The sequence below is a fragment of the Chiloscyllium punctatum genome, chromosome 9 (assembly GCF_047496795.1).
Source record: "Chiloscyllium punctatum isolate Juve2018m chromosome 9, sChiPun1.3, whole genome shotgun sequence".
In the NCBI taxonomy this organism is placed as follows: domain Eukaryota; kingdom Metazoa; phylum Chordata; class Chondrichthyes; order Orectolobiformes; family Hemiscylliidae; genus Chiloscyllium; species Chiloscyllium punctatum.
The window spans coordinates 1,715,983-1,737,235 of NC_092747.1; the positions used below are offsets into that span (position 1 = coordinate 1,715,983).

The window sequence follows — 21,253 nt, forward strand, 5'->3', positions numbered from 1 at the left end:
TGAAATTCACAACTGATCTTGGAGGAACTGTTTGGGTGAAGTTTACAGCGCAGAATCAGATAATCAGAATTGTTTTAAGTGTGGCCTACAGAAAGTCTGCAGTAGTGAGTAGAGTGGGTTTTCTTGATTATATGTTTTTCGAGATATGTCTCTTGACTAAACTTAAAATATAAGCCATAACTATTAATTTAACCTGGAGTAGTGTTTTGTACAGGAATAAGACGGTGTTATTTTCTGGGTCTGTAGATTGTAAAGAAGCAAAAATGGCCTTTAGTAGAGTGATATGTGCTTCTTGTCAGATGTGGGAGTTTAAAGAGAGTTTAAGGTTTACTGCAGATTATATCTGCCATAAATGCTGTTGCTTGCGAATCTTATCAGATCGAATGGATCATTTGGAGAGACAGTTAGATGTAATGAGGAATTTGCAACAGCAACAGTATGTGATGGATGGCAGTTATGGGGGCGGGGGGGGCGGGAGGGAGTCTCAGATACAATCACATGGATGGGTTAACGCCAAGAAAGGTAAGAGGGGTAGGCAGCTAGTGCTAGAGTCTTCTATGGCTATACTCATTTCAGGGAGAAAGTGAGGACTGCAGATGCTGGAGATCAGAGCTGAAAATGTGTTGCTGGAAAAGCGCAGGTCAGGCAGCATCCAAGTAGCAGGAGAATCGATGTTTCGGGCATGAGCAGGAGGGCTCATGCCCGAAACGTCGATCCTTCTGCTACTTGGATGCTGCTTGACCTGCTGCGCTTTTCCAGCAACACATTTTCAGCTCTATACCCATTTCAAACAAGTATGCCGTTTTGGAAAATGTAGAGGGTGATGAATGCTCAGGGGAATGTAGCACAAACAGCCCAGTTTCTGGTATTAAGACCGGCTCTAATGCAATGAGGGGTACATCTGCTTCCAAGAGATCAATTGTGTTAGGGGACAGTCTAGTCCGAGGTACAGACAGACATTTCTGTGGCCAGCAGCAAAAAATCAGAATAGTGTGATGCTTCCCTGGTGCCAGGATCAAGGATGTCTCAGAGAGGGTGCAGAATGTTCTCAAGGGGGAGAGGGGCCAGCAGGAGGTCATTGGAACCAATGACATAGGAAGGGAAAAGGTTGAGATTCTGAAGGGAAATTAGAGAGAGTTAGGCAGGAATTTAAAAAAAGAGGTCCTCAAGCGTAGTAAGATTAGATTAGATTACTTACAGTGTGGAAAATATCTGGATTACTCCCAGTGCTGCGAGCTAGTGAGGGCAGGAATAGGAGGATAGAGCAGATGAAGGCATGGCTGAGGAGCTGGTGTATGGGAGAAGGATTCACATTTTTGGATCATTGGAATCTCTTTTGGGGTAGAAGTGACCTGTACAAGAAGAACGGATTGCACCTAAATTGGAAGGGGACTAATATACTGGCAGGGAAATTTGCTAGAACTGCTTGGGAGGATTTAAACTGATAAGGTGGGGGTGTGGGACCCAGGGAGATAGTGAGGAAAGAGATCGATCTGAGACGGGTACAGCTGAGAACAGAAGTGAATCAAACAGCCAGGGCAGGCAGGGACAAGGTAGGACTAATAAGTTAAACTGCATTTATTTCAATGCAAGGGGCCTAACAGGGAAGGCAGATGAACTCAGGGCATGGTTAGGAACATGGGACTGGGATATCATAGCAATTACGGAAACATGGCTCAGGGCAGGACTGGCAGCTGAATGTTCCAGAAGACAAATGCTATAGGAGGGATAGAAAGGGAGGCAAGAACAGAGGGGGAGTGGCATTTTTGATAAGGGATAGCATTACAGCTGTGCTGAGGGAGGATATTCCCGGAAATACATCCAGGAAAGTTATTTGGGTGGGACTGAGAAATAAGAAAGGGATGATAACCTTATTGGGATTCTATTATAGACACCCTAATAGTCAGAGGGAAATTGAGAAACAAACTTATAAGGAGATCTCAGCTATCTATAAGAATAATAGGGTGGTTAACTTTCCAAATCTAACACTATGGCAGTCCCAGTCTAAGGGTTTAAATAGAGAGGAGTTTGTTAAGTGTGTACAAGAAAATTTTCTGATTCAGTATGTGGATGTACCTACTAGAAAAGGTGCAAAACTTGACCTACTCTTGGGAAATAAGGCAGGGCAGGTGACTGAGATGTCAGTGGGGGAGCACTTTGGGGCCAGCGACCATAATTCTATTAGATTTAAAATAATGATGGAAAAGGATAGACCAGATCTAAAAGTTGAAGTTCTAAATTGGAGAAAGAACAATTTTGATGGTATTAGGCAAGAACTTTCGAAAGCTGATTGGTGGCAGATGTTGGCTGGTAAAGGGATGGTTGGAAAAAGGGGAAGCCTTCAGGAATAAGATAATGAGAATCCAGAGAAAATATATTCCTGTCAGGGTGAAAGGAAAGGCTGGTAGGTACAGGGAATGCTGGACAACGAAAGAAATTGAAGGTTTGGTTAAGAAAAAGGAAGCATATATAAGGTACAGGCAGAACAGATCGAGTGAATCCTTAGAAGAGTATAAAGGAAGTAGGAGTATACTTAAGAGGGAAATCAGAAGGGCAAAAAGGGGACATGAGATAACTTTTGCAAGTAGATTTAAGGAGAATCCAAAGGGTTTTTACAAATACATTAAGGACAAAAGAGTAACTAGGGAGAGAATAGGGTTCCTCAAGGTCAACAAGGCAGCCTTTGTGGGGAGCCGCAGAAAATGGAGGAGATACTAAAAGAGTATTTTGCATCAGTATTTACTGTGGAAAAGGATATGGAAGATACAGAATGTAGGGAAATAGATGGCGACACCTTGCAAAATGTCCAGACTAGAGAGGGGGAAGTGCTGGATGTCTTGAAACGGGTAAAGGTGGATAAATCCCTAGGACCTGATCAGGTGTACCCTAGAACTCTGTGGGAAGCTAGAGAAGTGATTTCTGGGCACCTTGCTGAGATATTTGTATCACCGATAGTCACAGGTGAGGTGCTGGAAGACTGGAAGTTGGCTAACGTGGTGCCACTGTTTAAGAAGGGTGGTAAGGACAAGCCAAGGAACTATTGACCAGTGAGCCTGACGTCAGTGGTGGGCAAGTTGTTGGAGGGAATCCTGAGGGACAGGATGTACATTTATTTGCAAAAGGCAAGGACTGTTTAGGGATAGTCAACATGGCTTTGTGCGTGGGAAATCATGTCTCACAAACTTAATTGAGTTTTTTGAAGTAACAAAGAGGGCAGGGCGGTGGATGTGAACTGCATGGACCTCAGTAAGGCGTTCGACAAGGTTCCCCATGGGAGACTGATTAGCAAGGTTAGATCTCATGGAATACAGGGAGAACTAGCCATTTGGATACAGAACTGGCTCAAAGGTAGAAGACAGAGGGTGGTGATGGAGGGTTGTTTTTCAGACTGGAGGCCTGTGACCAGTGGAGTGCCACAAGGATTGGTGCTGGGTCCGCAACTTTTTGTCATTTACATAAATGATTTGGATGCGAGCATAAGAGGTACAGGTAGTTAGTTTGCAGATGACACCAAAATTGGAGGTGTAGTGCACAGCAAAGAAGGTTACCTCAGATCACAACAGGAACTTGACCAAATGGGCCAATGGACTGAGGAGTGGCAGATGGAGTTTAATTCAGATAAATGCGAGGTGCTGCATTTTGGGAAAGCCAATCTTAGCAGGACTTATACACTTAATGGTAAGGTCCTAGGGTGTGTTGCTGAACAAAGAGACTTTGGAGTACAGATTCATAGGATAGTGAAGAAGGCGTTTGGTATGCGTTCCTTTATTGGTCAGAGTATTGAGTACAGGAGTTGGGATGTCAGGTTGCAGCTGTACAGAACATTGATTAGGCCACTGTTGGAATAATGCATGTAATTCTGGTCTCCTTCCAATTGGAAAGTTGTGAAAGTTGAAGGGATTCATAAAAGATTTATAAGGATGTTGCCAGGGTTAGAGGATTTGAGCTATAGGGAGAGGCTGAACAGGCTGGGGCTGTTTTCCCTGGAGTGTCAGAGGCTGAGGGGTGACCTCAAAAGGTTTATAAAATTATGAGGGGCATGGATAGGATAAATAGACAAAGTCTTTTCCCTACGGTCGGGGAGTCCAGAACTAGAGGTCTAGGGTGAGAGGGGAAAGATATAAAAGAGACCTAAGAGGCAACTTTTTCACACAGAGGAAGGTGCATGTATGGAATGAACTGCCAGAGGAAGTGGTGGAGGCTAGTACAATTGCAACTTTTAAAAGGCATTTGGATGGGTATATAAATAGGAAGGGTTTGGAGGGATATGAGCCGGGTGCTGGCAGGTGGGACTAGATTGGGTTGGGATATCTGGTCGGCATGGACGGGTTAGACCGAAGGGTCTGTTTCCATGCTGCACATGTCTATGACTCTACTCCCCTACTATTATCAAATTAAACTCTCATTTAGCTCCATCCATTCAGAACTACATTCATAGCTTTCCCCCGAAGCTAGGACATATCACACCTACATTATTTAGATTACTTAGTGTGGAAACAGGCCCTTCCGCCCAACAGGTCCACACCGACCCGCCGAAGCACAACGCACCCAGACCCATTCCCCTACACTTACCCCTTCACCTAACACTATGGGCAATTTAGCATGGCCAGAGTATATCTGTCGGCATTACCAACTGACCTGTATAAAGGGCATTTCCTTTGTTTGGGGCCTCTTTGACCTGACTTCGCACTCCTGCGAGGAGGGTCAAAGGGGGTCACCAAGCTTATACAAGTTTTAATAAATTTTAACTGTTTGCAGAAGTTGGCACGCACGAATTGCATCTCGTGTGCGAAACCTCGGGAAAAGAACCTAACAGGGGCATGGCAAGTTCCTAAGCGTAACTCTTCTGTATTATTACCAGAGATATCAATATGCACAGCCTTTGTAAAATCCGGTGTTTCAAAACGTTTCTTGATATCACATAGTGAAGTGAATTGGTCAAAGGCTGGCAGCTGTGATACAGTCATAGCGTCATAAGAGTCCTACAGCACAGAGACAGGCCTTTTTGACCAAACTGGTCCATGCTGATCAAAATGTCCACCCACGCTAACCCCATTTCTCTGCAGTTGGCCCAGATCCTTCTAAACATGCCCCATCCATGTATTTGTTCAAATGCCTTTTAAATGTTGTTAACGTACCAGTTCAACCACATCTGCTGACGGCTTATTCCATATGCGTACCACCCATATGTAAAAATCTTGCTCAAATCCCCTTTTACTCTTTCCCTTCTAACCTTAAACTGATACTCTCTGGTCCATGATTCTCCAACTCTGGGGAAAGGACTGAGTGCATTCACCCTCTCCATGCCTCTCATTATCTTATTCACCTCTATAAGATTCCCTCCTTAGTCTTCTACGTTCGAAAGAAAAAAGTCCTAGCTTGTCCAACGTCTCCCTATAACTCAGACCCTTGAGTCCTGACAGCATCCTTGTAAATTTCTTCTGCACTCTTTCCAGTTTAATAACATCCTTCCTATAACAAGGTGATCAAAACTGAACACAATACTCCAAGTGCGGCCTCACCAACATCCTGTACGACTGCAAATTAGCTTCCCAATTTCTACACTCAATGCCCTGACTGATGAAAGCCAGTGTGCCTGTCTACCTGGGACTCCACTTTCAGAGAACCGTGCACCTGAACTCCAAGGTCCCTCTGTCCCACTACACTCCTTAAGGCCCTAACCATTCAACATGAAACTCCTACCTTGATTTGACTTACCAAAATGCAAGACCTCACACTCATCCATATTAAACTCCATTTGCCATTTCTCAGCACACTTCCCCAGCTGATCAAAGTCCTGCTGTAATTTCTGATAACCTTCCTCACTGTCCATGATATTACCTATTTTAGAGTAATCTGCAAACTTACTAACCATGCTCTGTACATTGGCATCCAAAGCATTGATATAGATAACAGCCAACAATGGGCCCAGCACCAACCTCTGAGGCACTCCACTAGTCACAGACTCCATTCCGACAAGCATCCTTCCACTATTACCCTCTGCTTCCTACCATCAAGCCAATAGTGTATCCAATTTGCCAGCTCCCCCTGGATTCCATGCGATCTAACCTTTCAGAGCAGCCTACCATACGGAACCTTATTAAAGGCCTTACTAAAATCCATATAGACTACATCTACCGCCCTGCCCTCGTCAACCTTCCTGGTCATTTATTCAAAGAACTCCAACGAATTGGTGTGGCATGATCTTCCATGCACAAAGCCATGCTGACTATTCCTAATCAAACCCTATCTTTCCAAATGCATGTATATCTTATCTCAGAATCTTCTCAAGTAACTTACCTATCACAGATGTTAGGCTTACCAGTCTACAGTTCCCAGACTTTTCTTTGCAGCCCTTCTTGAATAAGGGCACAACACTCGCTAGCCGCCAGTCTTCCGGGACCTCACCCATGGCTAAGGATGATGCAAAAATAGCAGCCAGGGCCCCTGCAATGTCTTCTCGGTCTCTTTCAGTGTTCTTGGATAGTACCAGGAGGTTTATCCATTTTCCAGGTCAGGACGAGGACATTTATCCACCTTCATACATTCTAATACATCCAACACCTCCCCTACTGTGATCGGACTATCTCCAAGACATGACCACTAACGTCCCCAAGTTTCCAAGTCTTCATGTCTTTCGCCACGGTAAACACAGAGGAAAAATATTCATTGAGGGCCCTGCCCATCTCTTGCAGTTCTATACATAAATGTCTCCTGATTTCCTTCTTCAGTGAACTTCTGTATTTCATATACTTCCAGGAATTCCCTTGATCCCACCTGCCTGTACCTGTGCCCTACCTCTCTCTCTTTTTCTGGTTAACACTTCAATAATCTTGTCATCCAGGGCTCCCTATTCCTGTCAACCTTGCCTTTCACCCTCACTGGTGCTGAGGACCTTCCCAGGAGGATGAAATGGGTCATCCAATCTGCACTTGTGTCTGAGGATTCTTGCAAATGTTTTAATCTTTTTCTTTTGCACTGATGTGCAAGAAACCCCCATAGTTGAGGGATAACTGGGAAGCCTCCTCTTTACATTAGTTGTATAGTTGATCCCCAATCTCAGCCAGATGCTGCAAGACTGCAGAACTTAGACTTCATCTGCTAGTTGTGGGATTGATTAACACTGACTTGTTCCAGGTGATAGTGTTAGAACTTCATCAGGTTTGAGTCATTTATAGGTACTGTGCCCAGCTGGCATTCCAACTGCAATTCTCACGAACCGTGTGGTTGATTCCCAGGTGAGAAGGCAGTGGTAGAGTAGAGTATGTCATGCTCTGAGGCAATAGATTATAACTGAATACAATTCTGTTGCTGATGGCCAACATTACCTCATGGATACCCAGCTTTAAATTGTGAAGTCTGTCCTATTTGGCATGATAGTGCTACACAAAATAATGGAAGGTTTCCTCAAATGGTAGGTGGGACTTTGTCTCCACGGGACTGAGAGATAGTATTGGGGCGAATGATAGTCATGGACAGACATGTCTGTGAAAGGCAGATTGGTGAAGCAAAGGTCCAGCATGTTTATCCCACATTTGGTTTTCTCACTACCTGCCACAGACTCAGACCTACTACTACGTCCTTTAAGACTCTACCAGCTCAGTCAGTAGTGGTGCCACATTGAAGTCTGGTGAACAGGACATAACTAGGGATGATGATGATGGTGTCTGAGACATTGTCTGCAAGGTATGATCCAGCGAGCTCGATTATGTCAGACCGTTGTTTAACTTGTCTGTGAAACAGTTCTTAAATTTTGGCACAAGCCTTGGATGTTAATAAAGATTACTCTGCAGAATTCATCAGAGTGCCATGCCTTTGCCGTTTCTGGTGACGAGGCTGCTACAGGACATTCCATCTGGTTTTAGTTATACAGAGTCTCTTCTTGCCATTTCTAATCTTGGCATCGAAAGGGACAAGTCAGATTTACAGATCCAGTTCAGAAGGCCACACTTCACTTCCCTTCCCCTCCTACCACACCCACCCTCCACCTTCCTCCTCCTCCTACTGCTCCCACCACCCCCCCAACTCCCTTCTGCTTCCCGCTCCCATCCACCACACCCTTCCTCATCCTGCTCCCTTTTCTTTTGCCCACTCCCTCTGGTTCTGTTTCTCCAGGACTCACTCCCCACCCCGAGGCCAACATTCCTGGCGTGACTGCACTCTCCAGCACTGTCACTTGTGCTCTCCTCCGATTGCACAGTCTGTTGCTGGAACTGAGGCTGACATTACTGTTTAGCTGATCTTGGAACAGTTTCAGCTGTAGATGATCGATTGATCACAGCTCGCTCCCACACACAAAACCACACAAACTATTTCAATTAAAATCCCCACTAATCTCAGATATCCTAAGGTTCTGTGATCTGGGTAGATCCTGTCAAACTGGACTCTGTACCTGGACAATGATCAGGCACTATAATGGCCAAGAAATAATCCTTCATGATTCCAACAGGAGAGCCGACTGCTGATTCATTCCAGAGCTGCTCACTGGAGCTCTTACAGATTGGCCTACAGTGATCCCGCCCCCAATCCTGGCTCCACCTTCAATAAGACCTCAACATTTCACTAATGCATCAAGCATCTACCTCATCCCTCCCAGGCAGAAGCAGGCAAAACCTGAGGGCTGCCCATTCCTAGCCCCAAGAATATGGCACTCCCTCTCCCAGACAGAGGGCAACAAGACAACAGTGAGATTAGGAAGGTGACCATTGGAGATCGAGAAATGACAGTGAATATTTAGTGCTGGGAGGGCTCAGGCAAGAAATCTAGAAGCATAATCAAAAGAAAACAGAAGCTTTGGGAGGCTATTCAGCCCTTCAAGCCTCATCCAACTCAGTACCTTATTCCCACTTTCTCACTGTACTCTTTGAACCCTTTAGCTGTAAGAACATATCTAACTCCTTCTGACCACCTGATGAAGGAGCAGCACTCTGAAAGCTAGTGCTTCCAAATAAACCTGTTGGTCTATAACCTGGTGCTGTGCGATCTTTGTACACCCCAGTCCAACACCGACACCTCCAAATCATAACTCCTTCTTGACCTCCACCTTGTTCTATGGCAGAGAATCCCACCGGCTCACCACTTGCTGGGTGAAAACATTTCTCTTCATCTTGGTCCTAAATGGCCTACCTCATATTGTTAGACTGTGAACCCTGGTTCTGGAGTTCCGAGACATTGGGACCATCCTTCCTGCATTTATCCTGTCCAGCCCTGTTAGAATTTTACATGTTTTTTTGAGAATTCCCCTACCTCATTCTTCTAAACTCCAGTGAACATAGTCCTAACTGATCCAGTCTCTCTTCATATGAAAGCCCTGATTCCTGGAATGGCAGTTTGGTAACCAATCATTGCATGCCCTCCATAGCCAGAACAATCTTTCCTCAGATACGGATAGCAGGACATTTTATCTCAAGTTAAATAGGAAGGAAATTGAGACAAATGAGAACACTCTAAAGAGAGTTATAAACTGCATAACACCAGGTTATAGACCAACAGGTTTATTTGGAAGCACTAGCTTTCAAAGCGCTGCACCTTCATCAGGCGGTTGAAAGCTATTGCTATAACCTAGTGTTGTGCGGTTTTTAACTTTGCACACTCCAGTCCAACACCAGCACTTCCAAGATACTCTAAAGATAGGCACGTTCAGACAAACAGGGCTGAACAGCCTTTACACTGATCAAATGGGGATGGGGAGCAGGTGGGGACCAAGATTTGGTGATCTATATTAAAAGCAACAGACTAATAGATGCAAGATGTGAAGTACAGGCTGTATTATAAGGGTCAATGCCTGGAACGGTCATGAGTGAATGCTTCAATCAGTTCCAGTATCCTGGAATTGGGAACAAGTGAAGCCAGGAGTGGTTAAGGGAACGAATTGCAACAAGGTGTATCCAGCACATCGAGAGTCTCACAAAGCAGAGGGGTGACATTGTGCTGTGCCTGGAAGGGGCTCCAATGCAGCCAAAACTCGCTCACTTGCTCAGTATTGACCACCTTTCTCTTTCTCTCCCCACATAGTCTGCAATTATGACTCATTAATGCCAGGGGTGCATTGCCCAGAAATATTGTGTTGACCTTCCAAGAAACCTGCTGGGCTCAGCTGATCAACTGAAATCACAGGAACGGAATCACGGCAGAAGCCTACACTGTACAGCAACTCATTCCTGCTTTTACTTTAGCTGCATCTTAGAATCATACAGTACAGAACAGGCTCTTCAGCCCATCGAGATTGCACAGCCAAAAAGTACAAACTACCTACACTCAGCCTCATGCATGAGGCCAACAGCCTTGAATGTTATTACACTTCAAGTGTTCATTCAAGTACTTTTTAAAAGGTTCAGGTTACCCAACAACTACCCTCCCAGGCAGTGCACCCCGACACCAACTACCCTGGAGGTGAAAAACAATTTCCCCAAGACCCCTCTAAACCACCTGCCCTTCATGATAAAAGTGTACTCCTTGTTACTGACCCTTCGACTAAGAGAAACAGCAGCTTTCTATCCATGCTCACCAGGCCTCTCTTCTTTGCTCCAAAAGAAAACAACCTGAACTTATTCAGCTCTCTTCATAGCTAACCTGCTCCATCCCAGGCAGCATCCTGGTGAATCTCCTCTGTGTCCCCTCCAGTGCAATCACATCTTATTATGTGGAGACCAGAACTGCCACACAATACTCCAGCTGGGGCCTCCCCAAAGTTCTGCACAGCTCCAACATCACCTCCTAGCTCTGACTGATAAAGTGCCATGACTGATAAAGTCAAGTGCCCCATACACCTGAACTACCTATGAACCTGCCCTGCCACCTTCAGGGATCTGTGGAGAAGCACCCCAAAATCATTCTGTTCCTTTGAGCTTCCCAGGATCCTGCCATTCATGGAGTACAGAGGAACCTCAATTATCCAAATGCCAATTATCGAAAATTGGATTACCCGAAGGATAGAAACATTACATCAAAGAGGTAGTGTCTTTTGTTTACAGTGATTAAACAGGCACCCTCTCCAAACGATTGACCTTCCGCCCTCTCTCTCGTCCCACACTTTCCCTGGAGTTCTACAGAGGGATGTACCCTAACTGCACCTCCCCAGATAATGTGACCAACATTGCCCTGTACCTGTCAAAGAGTTGCAGTAAAAGGTTGTGTGCACGCGGCTGTGCATTTGCACGCGAACGTGGCTGTATGTGTGCTGCTGCAGTCTCCTGAACGGGGAGCAGACTTTAAAACTCTGAGCCCTAGGGGAAAGGCATTTAATCAATTAACTAAATAATCGATTATCCGAACAAAATAGTGCCCGCCCATCTCGTTCAGATAATCGAGGTTCCCCTGTACCTCACACTTATCAGGGTTACCGATCTGTCTATCTGACCAGTCCAATTGCATCCTCCTGTAACTTAAGACCTTCCTCCTGTCAACCATGCCACCAAAATTAGTGCCTTCCACAAACGCATCATCTATCCACATTCTCACCGACATCATTTATGCAAATCACAAACAGCACCAATCCCCGATGAATGCAAATGGACACCACAAATAGTCACCTTGCCCCACAAACAGCCATCTCCCACCATCGTCTGTTTCTGCCACTTGCTAAACTGTTAATTCAATACCTCACTCCATCACCCACCCACCCACCATGCAGGAGGGCTGATCACTCAAATTTCTTATTAGCTCTCACCCATTGCCTCGCCTCTACATTACCCCTATCAAACACTCACAGGACAGGTGTTGTTGGGGGTTAGATACACAGTAATGCTCCCTCTACTCCTTTAAACTAAAAGTACAGCTTTCTCTACATCATCCCCATCAAACACATCCAGAACACCAACAGCAAGGGGTTAAATACAGCATGAAGCTTCTTCTACTCTTTTATACTGAAAGTTAAGTTCCCTCTACTCTTAAATTCAAAATAAAGGTTTCTCGATACTGTACCCAGCAAAAACTCCCAGGACAGTTACAGCACAGGGTTATTTACAGTATAAAGCTCCCACAACACTGTCTCCATCAAACGCTCCCAAGACAGGTGTGTATGCATTGAAGGGAGTGTAATGAGAATTGATTCAAGTTGGGACTGCTCTCTCTCTGAAGAGAAGGTGACCGAGTGGAGATCTGATTAAGGTTTTAAAATCATGAAATGTGCTGGATAGCATAGATAGGGAGAAGATGATTCCACTTGTTAAAGAAACTAGAATGAGAGGGGCATAGATTTGAAGTGATGTGCAAATGAAGCAAGTGATGTGAAAAAAATGCTTTTTCACACAGTTTGTTCAAAGTAGGGAGTGCACAGCCTGGAAATATGGTGGGAGCAAGTTCAATTAATTCATACAAGAGGTTTTTCCAATAGTGATGGTGCAAGAATATGGGGATAACCCAGAAGATTAGCACAAATGGACCTGGTACAGCTACAGTGAGTCGAATGGCCTCCTTCTACAGTATGGTAAAAACAATGACTGCAGATGCTGGAAACCAGATTCTGGATTAGTGGTGCTGGAAGAGCACAGCAGTTCAGGCAGCATCCAAGTAGTTATAACAATTCTGTTACCTTGTAGTGCAGCTTTGGGTGACACAGAGTAAAGTTCCCTCTAGCTGTACAGCTAATCAAAGATAAATCTTGTTTGAGTTCAGTGGGGGGTGTGGGGTGAACATAAACTGATAGCGATAGAGCTGAATGAGCAGAAACTTTTGAAATAGGCCTGGATAAACAATGTTTAGACTGGACTATAGACCAAGAATGTTATCAGACGGATAACGGGAACAAACAATGTTAATCTCTCTAGATCTGTCAGGAACAGAGGCTCCTGGCTTGTTGTCTGATCACCCCATGAATTAAACAGAAATATATTTCAGAAATGGAACGAGAACATGCGCTGTTTGGGGTGTGTCCAGCACACAGAGCAAGGCATTTACCAAGGTGTCAGCTATCTACACAGAATGGGTCATTTCTCCCTGGCCCTCCCTCCACAATGCAAGCCAGCCACAGCCTTGCTGCTTTATGAATTTGGCATAAGAGGTGATAGTAAAACTGAGACATTGTTATAAAAGTCAACCTGCTTTAATAATGCCCTTCAGGGAAGGAAATCTAATCTTATTGAAAGGGAGGACATGTTCCTAAAACTTTTATCAATCATTCGTCAGGACAAATGCCAAACAATCACACAAATTATACTACAGGAGAAAACGGTGCTGATTGATTGACAATTTGATTGTTAAGTTCTTGGCCCACCAAGAACTAATTGGCTGTCCTTGCCTATCATGGCTATAGGAGGCAAAGGAAGGAACGAGAGGGGCTCTGATGCAAAATTCTAATTTCTCTCTGGCCACAGGACTGGAGGATAGACACTGAGGTCTCATTTTTCAAGAAGGGTGGTACAATCACCAGGGAATTTCAGACCAGTGAATCATAAATAAGGGTAAGGAAACTGTTGGGTGAAAATTCTGAAGAGTAGAATTAATCTCCATTTGGAGACGTTTAGAAGCATAGAAAATAGCAGGAGGCGGCCATTTGGCCCTTCAAACCTGCTCCACCATTCATTATGACCATGGCTCATTCTCCAACTCAATAGCTTAGTCCCACCCATCCTCCATATCCTTTGATCCCTTTAGACCCAAGTACTATATCAAATTCATCTTGGAATCATAACATGTTTTAAGCTCGACTGCTTTTGAGGGTAGCAAATGCCACCAGCTCACCATTCTGGGTGAATTACCTTCTCCTCATTTCAGTCCCTAATGCTTTACACCATATTCTGAGACTGTGACCCCTGGTTCAGGACTCCGCTGCTTCTGGAATCGTCCTTCTTGCATCTATCCTGGCTAGTCCTGTCAGCATTTTCTAGGTGATTCGGAGATTCCCCCATTATTGCTCTGAACGACAGGGAATGTAATCATAATGAAGGGCTGATGAAGGGCTTTTGCCCGAAACGTCGATTTCAAAGCTACTTGGATGCTGCCTGAACTGCTGTGCTCTTCCAGCACCACTAACCCAGAATCTGGTTTCCAGCATCTGCAGTCATTGTTTTTACCCCAATGTAATCCTAAGCAATTCAATCTCTCCTCATACATCAGTTTTGCCATCCCAGCAATCAGTCTGGTAAACTTTTGCTGTAATGTCTCTACAGCAAAGCTGTTTGAGATAGATTCTTAAGACAGGTGTACTAACATCAGCGTTCTTGAAGCAGCTAACAGTATCAGCATTAGGCCAAGATCATCCAAAACCAACTTTGTTGGGTGGTTACATGCATAAGATGCCCGGTGAAGGTCAAACAAGTGTTTCAAAGATTCCCAGAAGGCTACCCTCAAGAAATGCAACATAGATGTCAAAGCATGGGAGATCCTTGTTCAGAAGAAACTGACTTGGAGGAAACTCCTGTGTGAAGGGACACAATCTTCAAGAATACCCAAAGGCAAGATGATGCAGAGAAAAGGAACTAGAGCAAGGAATGCCAACGATCTCAAGGCCAAGGACCAACTCCATCTCCCAGAAACACCTGGCAAACATGCGGTTGAAGCTGCAGTTGCAGGATCAGGTTCATCAGCCACCCCAGGAACCCATGAGCAGTGACTTGGGAATTTCCTAGGTAAACAATCACACTCGTTAACAAGTGATTGCTGACAACGTTAGCAATAACATCCTTTCACGTACAAGGAGACCAAAAGCGCACACAATATTCCAGATGTGGCCTCACCAAGGCCCTGCATAATCACTGCAAGACATTCCTGCTCCTGTACTCGAATCCTCCCACTATGAACACCACACACCATTTATCACCCACCACACCTACAGGTTACTTTCAGTGATTGGTGTATGAGAACACATTGCACATCACCCACTCTCAATTTATAGCCAGATAATAATAACATTTTCCTATTTTTGCTACAAAAGTGGATAACTTCATATTTATTCACATCATACTGCATCAGTGATGCATTTATCCACTTACCCAGCTTGACCAACTCTCTCTGACTCACAGATCACCCTCTCACCCAGCTTTAGGTCATTTGCAAATTTGGAGATGTTACATGTAATTCCTTCATCACACTCATTAATATAAATTGCAAACAACTGGAGTCCTAACACTGACCCCTATGGTATCCCATTAGTCACAACCTAGCACTCAGAAAAAGATCCATATGTTTCTACTCTTTGTTTCCAATCAATCAAATCAATCTCAATACATTGACCCCCCCCCAATACCGTGAGCTTTAATTTGACACAGTAATCGCTTATGTGGATCTTTATCAAAAGCCTTCTCAATGTCCAAATATACCACACTCACTGGCTATCCCTCATTAGCCATACTAGTTACATCCCTGAAGAATTCCACTAGATTTGTCAAACATGATTTTCCTTTTGCCAATCCAAGTTAACTCTGTCCAATCCTGTCACTGTTTTCGAAGTGCTCTGCAATTAAATCATTTGTAACAGACTCAAGCATTTTTCCCACAATTGCACTCAGGTCTATAATTGCCAGTTATCTCTTTACTTCCTTTTTTAAAACCGGGGTTAAATGAGCTACCCTCCAATCTGTGAGAACTGTTCCAAAATCGATTGAACCTTGGAAGATTACCACCAATGCACCCACATTGCTTAAGTACTCTGGGATGTATATTATCATCAGGCTGTGGGGATTCATCGGCCTTCAATCACATCAATTTCCCCAACACCATTTTCCTCCTAATACCGATTTCCTTCAGTTTCTCCCTCTCATTAACCCTGTGTTCCCCAACATTTCCACATGTTGTTTGTGAATGCAGAACCAAAGCACGTTTTTAGTTGGTTGGCCATTACTTTGTCTCCCATTATAAATTATTCTGTGTCCTTTTGTAAGGGATTTATATTTGGGTTTAGCAATCTTATTTTCTTCACATACTCATGAAAAATTTTAATTAGTTTTTATGTTCCCCGCAAACTTATTGTTACACTATTTTCCTTTTCTTAATCAATCCCTTTTGTCTTCCTTTGCTGAATTCTAAACTGCCCCACTTCTCCTGTCTACTGTTTTTTCAGGTGAATCTGTATGCCTCTTCCTTGGATCTACATCAACTCTAATTTCCCACCGAAGCCATGGTTTTAGCCAACTTTCCCTTTCCACCAGACCGGAATGAAGAATTGTTGCAGTTCCCACATGCGCTCTTTCAACAGTTGCTATTCTTTTTCCACCATCATCCGTTTAAGTACAGTTTTGTCAGGGGGAGGGCAATCCTAACCAATTTAAATCACATTTTAGAGAAGGTTAATGGGTGTGTAGATGGGGCCAGTGCAGTTGATGTAGTTGGCAAAACCTTTCCTTCTGTGGGAAACTGAAAAGAGGTAAAGGTACATGGGATTCAGGGCAACTTGGTAAATTGGCTTAGTAGTAGGAGACAGGGTGGTGAGAAAAGAGTTTTAAAGAGATTTCTTTAAGAGATCAGGAGCTGGTATCCAGAGGTGTATCACAGGGATCAGTGCTGGGTCCAAAAAGGATACAAAAGAAAATGTGGAGATAATGACAATAAGTTTGCACATTACATGAAGATTTGCCTCATGGTTAACAGTGAGGAAGGTGGTTTTGGATTACAGGAAAATGTAGACAAGTTGGTCCGATGGGCAGATCAGTGGCAGATGGAATTTAACCCGGAGATGTGTGAGATGATGCATTTTGGAAAAAGGAACAAGATATGGAAGTACTCAATGAATGGCAGGACACCATGAAGAGGAGAGATCTTTGGATATTTGTCCACATACCCCAGAATTTGCAGGACAGGTTCATAGAATCCCTACACCGTAGTCCACCTTGCCGATACATCTTTGGACTGTGGGAAGAAACTGGAGCACCGGGTGGAAACCCACGCAGATGCAGGGAGATGTGCAAACTCCACACAGTCACCCATGATTGGAACTGAACCCAGGTCCCTGGCATTATGAGGCAGCATTGCGAACCACTGAGCCACTGTGCCACTCATTCTTAACTAGGTTAATAGGGTGGTTAAGGAGGCATACAGGATACTTGCCCATAGCAGTCATGGCATAGAATATAACAGCAGGGAAGTTAATGTTGGAGCTGAACAGGATTTTGGTTAAGCCACAGCTTGAGTGCTATGTATAGTATTGGTTAGTGCACTGTGGGAAAGATGGGACTGTACCAGAGAGGGTGCAGAGGAGACTCACCAGGATGTTGTCAGGGATGAAGCAATTTAGTGAAGCGAGGCTGGATAAGCTTGCATTGTTTTATTTGGAAGACAGAACACTGATGGGACACCTGATGCAGGTGTATAAGAGGTTATGAAGTGTTTGGTTATAGTAGACAGGAAGCAACTGTTTCCTTTTAGTTGAAAGGTCAATATCAAGGGGGAATAATTTTAAGGTGAAGGGCAGAAGTTTGGGCGGGAATTTGCGGAAAAATGTTTCCATCCAGAGGGTCGTGGGATTCTGGAATGCATACCTGGGAGGACAGTAGAGATGGGAAATTTTACAAGTTTTTAAAAATATACTTGGATGAGCCTTGAAATGTCATAACATTCAAGGTTATGGGGCAAATGCTGGAAAGTGGGAATAATGTAGGTTGGTCTGTGCAGAACTGATAGGCCAAGGGCCCCCTTCAGCACTGTATGATCTATGGCTCTACATGAGACTCCTTACCCACAACACTGATCTTTGACTTCACTTTGAAATGGCCAACCTATTGCATCCAACCCAGTGCACTGGTTTCAGAATACAGGCACCTCCAACACCAATCTATAATGTTTGAGCAGCCCAGTCATGAACTCATTGATAGGTATGGTGCGATTGGTAGCCTTATTCACATAGGCAGAGTGGATGCTAAAGGGGTTGTAAATCTGTGGAATTCTCTAAACCAGTGGCCAATGGAGATCAATGAACATAGCCAAGACTGAGTTATGCAGAATTTTGAGTGACAAGAATTATTGGGAAAATGGGACTGAGACCACAACAGATCAGCCAAGCTCCTACTGAACGGTGCAACAAGTTTGAAGGGTCCCTATTTCTATAATCTCTCAGCCCCATTGTCCCGGGAGTTAAGTTGAAGATAGGTTGGAACATACCTATATCGTCAGGAGAACTCCAAGAAGCACTGCCTTGGGAAAGGCTGGTCCAGCTCGAATCCTCGTCACTAGCTGCGGTATTTTTCATTCCAAATAAGAGACACGAGCTTTTCCGATGGTCACTAGGTACGTCCAATGGGTTGGTCAGTCCGGCCTTTTCATCTTCCACTGGCTGCTCTCCATGTGGCTTGGAGCCTGACCGGATTTCAGAGGGTTGACTTGCTGAATCTGACTCACATGCCTCAAATTCTCCCTGATCCAACTGGATGACCAATGGCTGTCCTTTGTCAGAATTTCCACCACATGCGTTGAGGGAAAGTTCCAGGCCCATGTAGTAACTGAGAAAGCCTTTACTTTGGGAAACAGCCTGGTTCACTGCTTGCTCCTTGTCTGCCGATTCTGGCTGCTCCTTCTTTGCAGAGCTCTCAGTCTCTTCTGTTCTCAAGGTGACGTTCCAATTCTGGTCTTTCCTCTCGTTCTCAGCAGCCTTACGCATCTGGTTTCGTCCGTCCTTCAGCCACTTGCTGTTGGCAGTCTCATCAGCCAGTCCCATAGCAGTCTGAAGGTCAGTAGAAGCATAAACCTTACGGCCTTTGGGTGGTGTCGATCTCTTGATGTCGGCATTAAGCAGCTCGTTGTGTGATGAGCGCAGATTGAGTGTCAGTGTCGGGGTTACACAGCTGGTGACATTCACCAGGCCTGGCTGGTTACTGACAGAGCTAGACATAGCGCCTCGATCACCCTGAAATGAAACAGAGCAAATATTCAACAGCAACCAACTACCCACCACAAAGTTTCACAGATCGCCATTCAGCCCATCCTGTGGTGGTCAGTTGTCACTCTCATCTATCAAAGTAAATACAGATCCAATTAAATCCAGCTTTTACAAATACAGGTTCAAACAGCAGCTGACAAGAAAGGGGCTCTGACTTGGCTGGGGAGATTGGCCTGATTTTTGATCACTTTGTCATCAGCACAAGATTCCAATCAGCAAATTGGGCCATCATGTGTTTCTTTTATTCATTATCAGGATGAATTTGTTGCTGGCTAGCCCAGTATTTGTTACCCATCATTAAATGCCCTTTTGGTATCTGTAGACTCACTGTCAGTTGTGAAGATATTGCTGGTTGCTGATTGACGGTGCTGTAAAGATAACTGGCTAGTGGCACACTGTACTTCAGCTGTCATCCTGAACTGTCACTCAATACAATTTTCACAGAAGAATTTTGTCTGTTTACAGTAAGGCCGCAGCCGACAACACACACTGCCAATTTACACAGTAAGATACCACAGCCTGCAAGGGAGATGAACATCCACATATTCAACAAAAGGTAATGATTAAAGGAGGAACGTTCATGAGAACATTCTCCACTTCCCCAAAACTCTGGAGGAACATTCTGCATCTACCCACAAGATAGGTGGGCCCAAATTTAAATGTACCCTTTGATTAACAGTACTCACCAGTGCAGCACACCATCAGTACATACCATCTAACAGTGCGGCACTTCCTCAGCACTGACTCTTCCACAGGGCACTGCTCCCTCTGTGGCAATCCCTCAGCACTGTCCCTCTAACATGCAGTTAATGGTAGCATTATGGTAAGGTCACAGAAATAATAATCCAGAGCCCCAGGCTTGCTCTTGGTCAAAATCCAGGAGCTCCTTCCCTAAGGGCATTGTGGGTCTACCTACAGCACATGGATTACAGCAGTTCAAGGCGGTGGCTCAGCTCCACCTTCTCAAGGGGCAACTAGGGCCAGGCAATAAATGTTGGGCCCAGAGTGACTCCCACATCCCACAAGTGAATAAAAAAGGCTAGTATTCTCAGAGCATACATTCAAATTAAAGGTACAGACAGTCTAACTTGAATTCAATTAGTAAAAAAATCAGGAATTTAAACTGCCAGCCAATGATGACAAAGAAATAACTGTCAACTGTCATTAAAATCCTTCTGGTTCGCTCATATTCTTTAGGGATGGAAATCTGTCTTCCTTACCTGGTCTGGCAGCAAAACCTGACACAAAGGAAAGAAGCTAGATGGTCACTCAGTATTGGACGAGGCACTGGAAACAATAACCACAAATGCAGCTCTATCAGTCTTGCAAAGTCGTCCTTAACGACATCAGGGAGATTACTGAACTGAGAGAACTGTCTCACAGACTAAGAGAAAGTGAGGACAGCAGATGCTGGAGAGTCAGAGTCGAAAAGTGTGGCGCTGGAAAAGCACAGCAGGTCAAGCAGCATCTGAGGAGCAGGAGAGTCTACGTTTCAGGCATAAGTCCTTCATCAGGAATGTCTTACAGACTGACAAGCAATAGCCTACCACGGTCATACTCAAGGAATCATATCTTACAGACAATGTCCCAGACAACAACGTCACCTCCCTGGGTATGACCTGTCCCATCTGCACAATGGTTTACAGTGAGGGAGTTGCTCTGGGAGTCCACAATAATGACTCCACATCCCATGAAGTCTCATGACATCAAGTGAAGCATGGGTAAGGAAACCGCCTGCCATTTACCACATACCACCAGGTCTTGCCTGACGAATCAGGACCACTCAATACTGCATAACACTTAGAGGAAGCACTGATGGTGGCAAGGGCAGAGAATATTCTGTTTGGAGGATTGTCAATGTCAACCACAAAGACTGGCTTGGCAGCACCACTACTGATTGAGTTAGCTGCTAGACTGGGTCTAGCTGAGGGTACCAAAAAGAGGGAAGAACAAATTTGACCTCATCCTTACCAATCAACTGGCTGCTGATGCATCTGTCCATGACAGAATTAGTAAAAGCACAGTCCTTGTGAACACAAAGGCTTGCTTTCACATTGAGAAACCCAGACATCATGTTGTGTGGGCACTATCACTGTGCAAAATGGGACAGATTTCAAACAGATCTAGCAAGTTAAAATTGGGCACCTGTGACGCATCATGGGTCAACAGCAACAGCAAAATTAGTGTTCCATACATAACCTGGAACCCCATGGCCTGGCATATCCCCCATTTTACCACTACCATCAAACCAGGGGATCAACTCTGGTTCAATAGAGAGTGCAATTAAAATTCTGACTGCACCCCATAGTTAGAAAAAAAAATTCACACCAGGTCTTGCCATTAAAGGATGATTTACATTACATTGTTTCTGGAGATGATGAGGTCACTGCATCGTCTCTTGAGTGGCATCTGACTGTGAGGGAGTGGCTGGGATTTGTCTTGTGGACA

General features: G+C 44.5%; 1 protein-coding gene across 3 annotated transcripts in view; it reads right to left on the reverse strand.

Moving 5' to 3' along the window:
• The window catches only part of apbb1 (amyloid beta (A4) precursor protein-binding, family B, member 1 (Fe65)), a 136,567-nt gene that overhangs the window by 89,651 nt on the left and 25,663 nt on the right, over positions 1–21,253 (reverse strand). For all 3 annotated transcript variants that reach the window (XM_072576674.1, XM_072576673.1, XM_072576672.1), the window contains exon 2: positions 18,031–18,772. In XM_072576674.1, coding sequence (XP_072432775.1) covers positions 18,031–18,757 — 727 coding nt within the window. In that variant the 5' untranslated portion in view covers positions 18,758–18,772. The remainder of the gene's footprint in view (positions 1–18,030; positions 18,773–21,253) is intronic.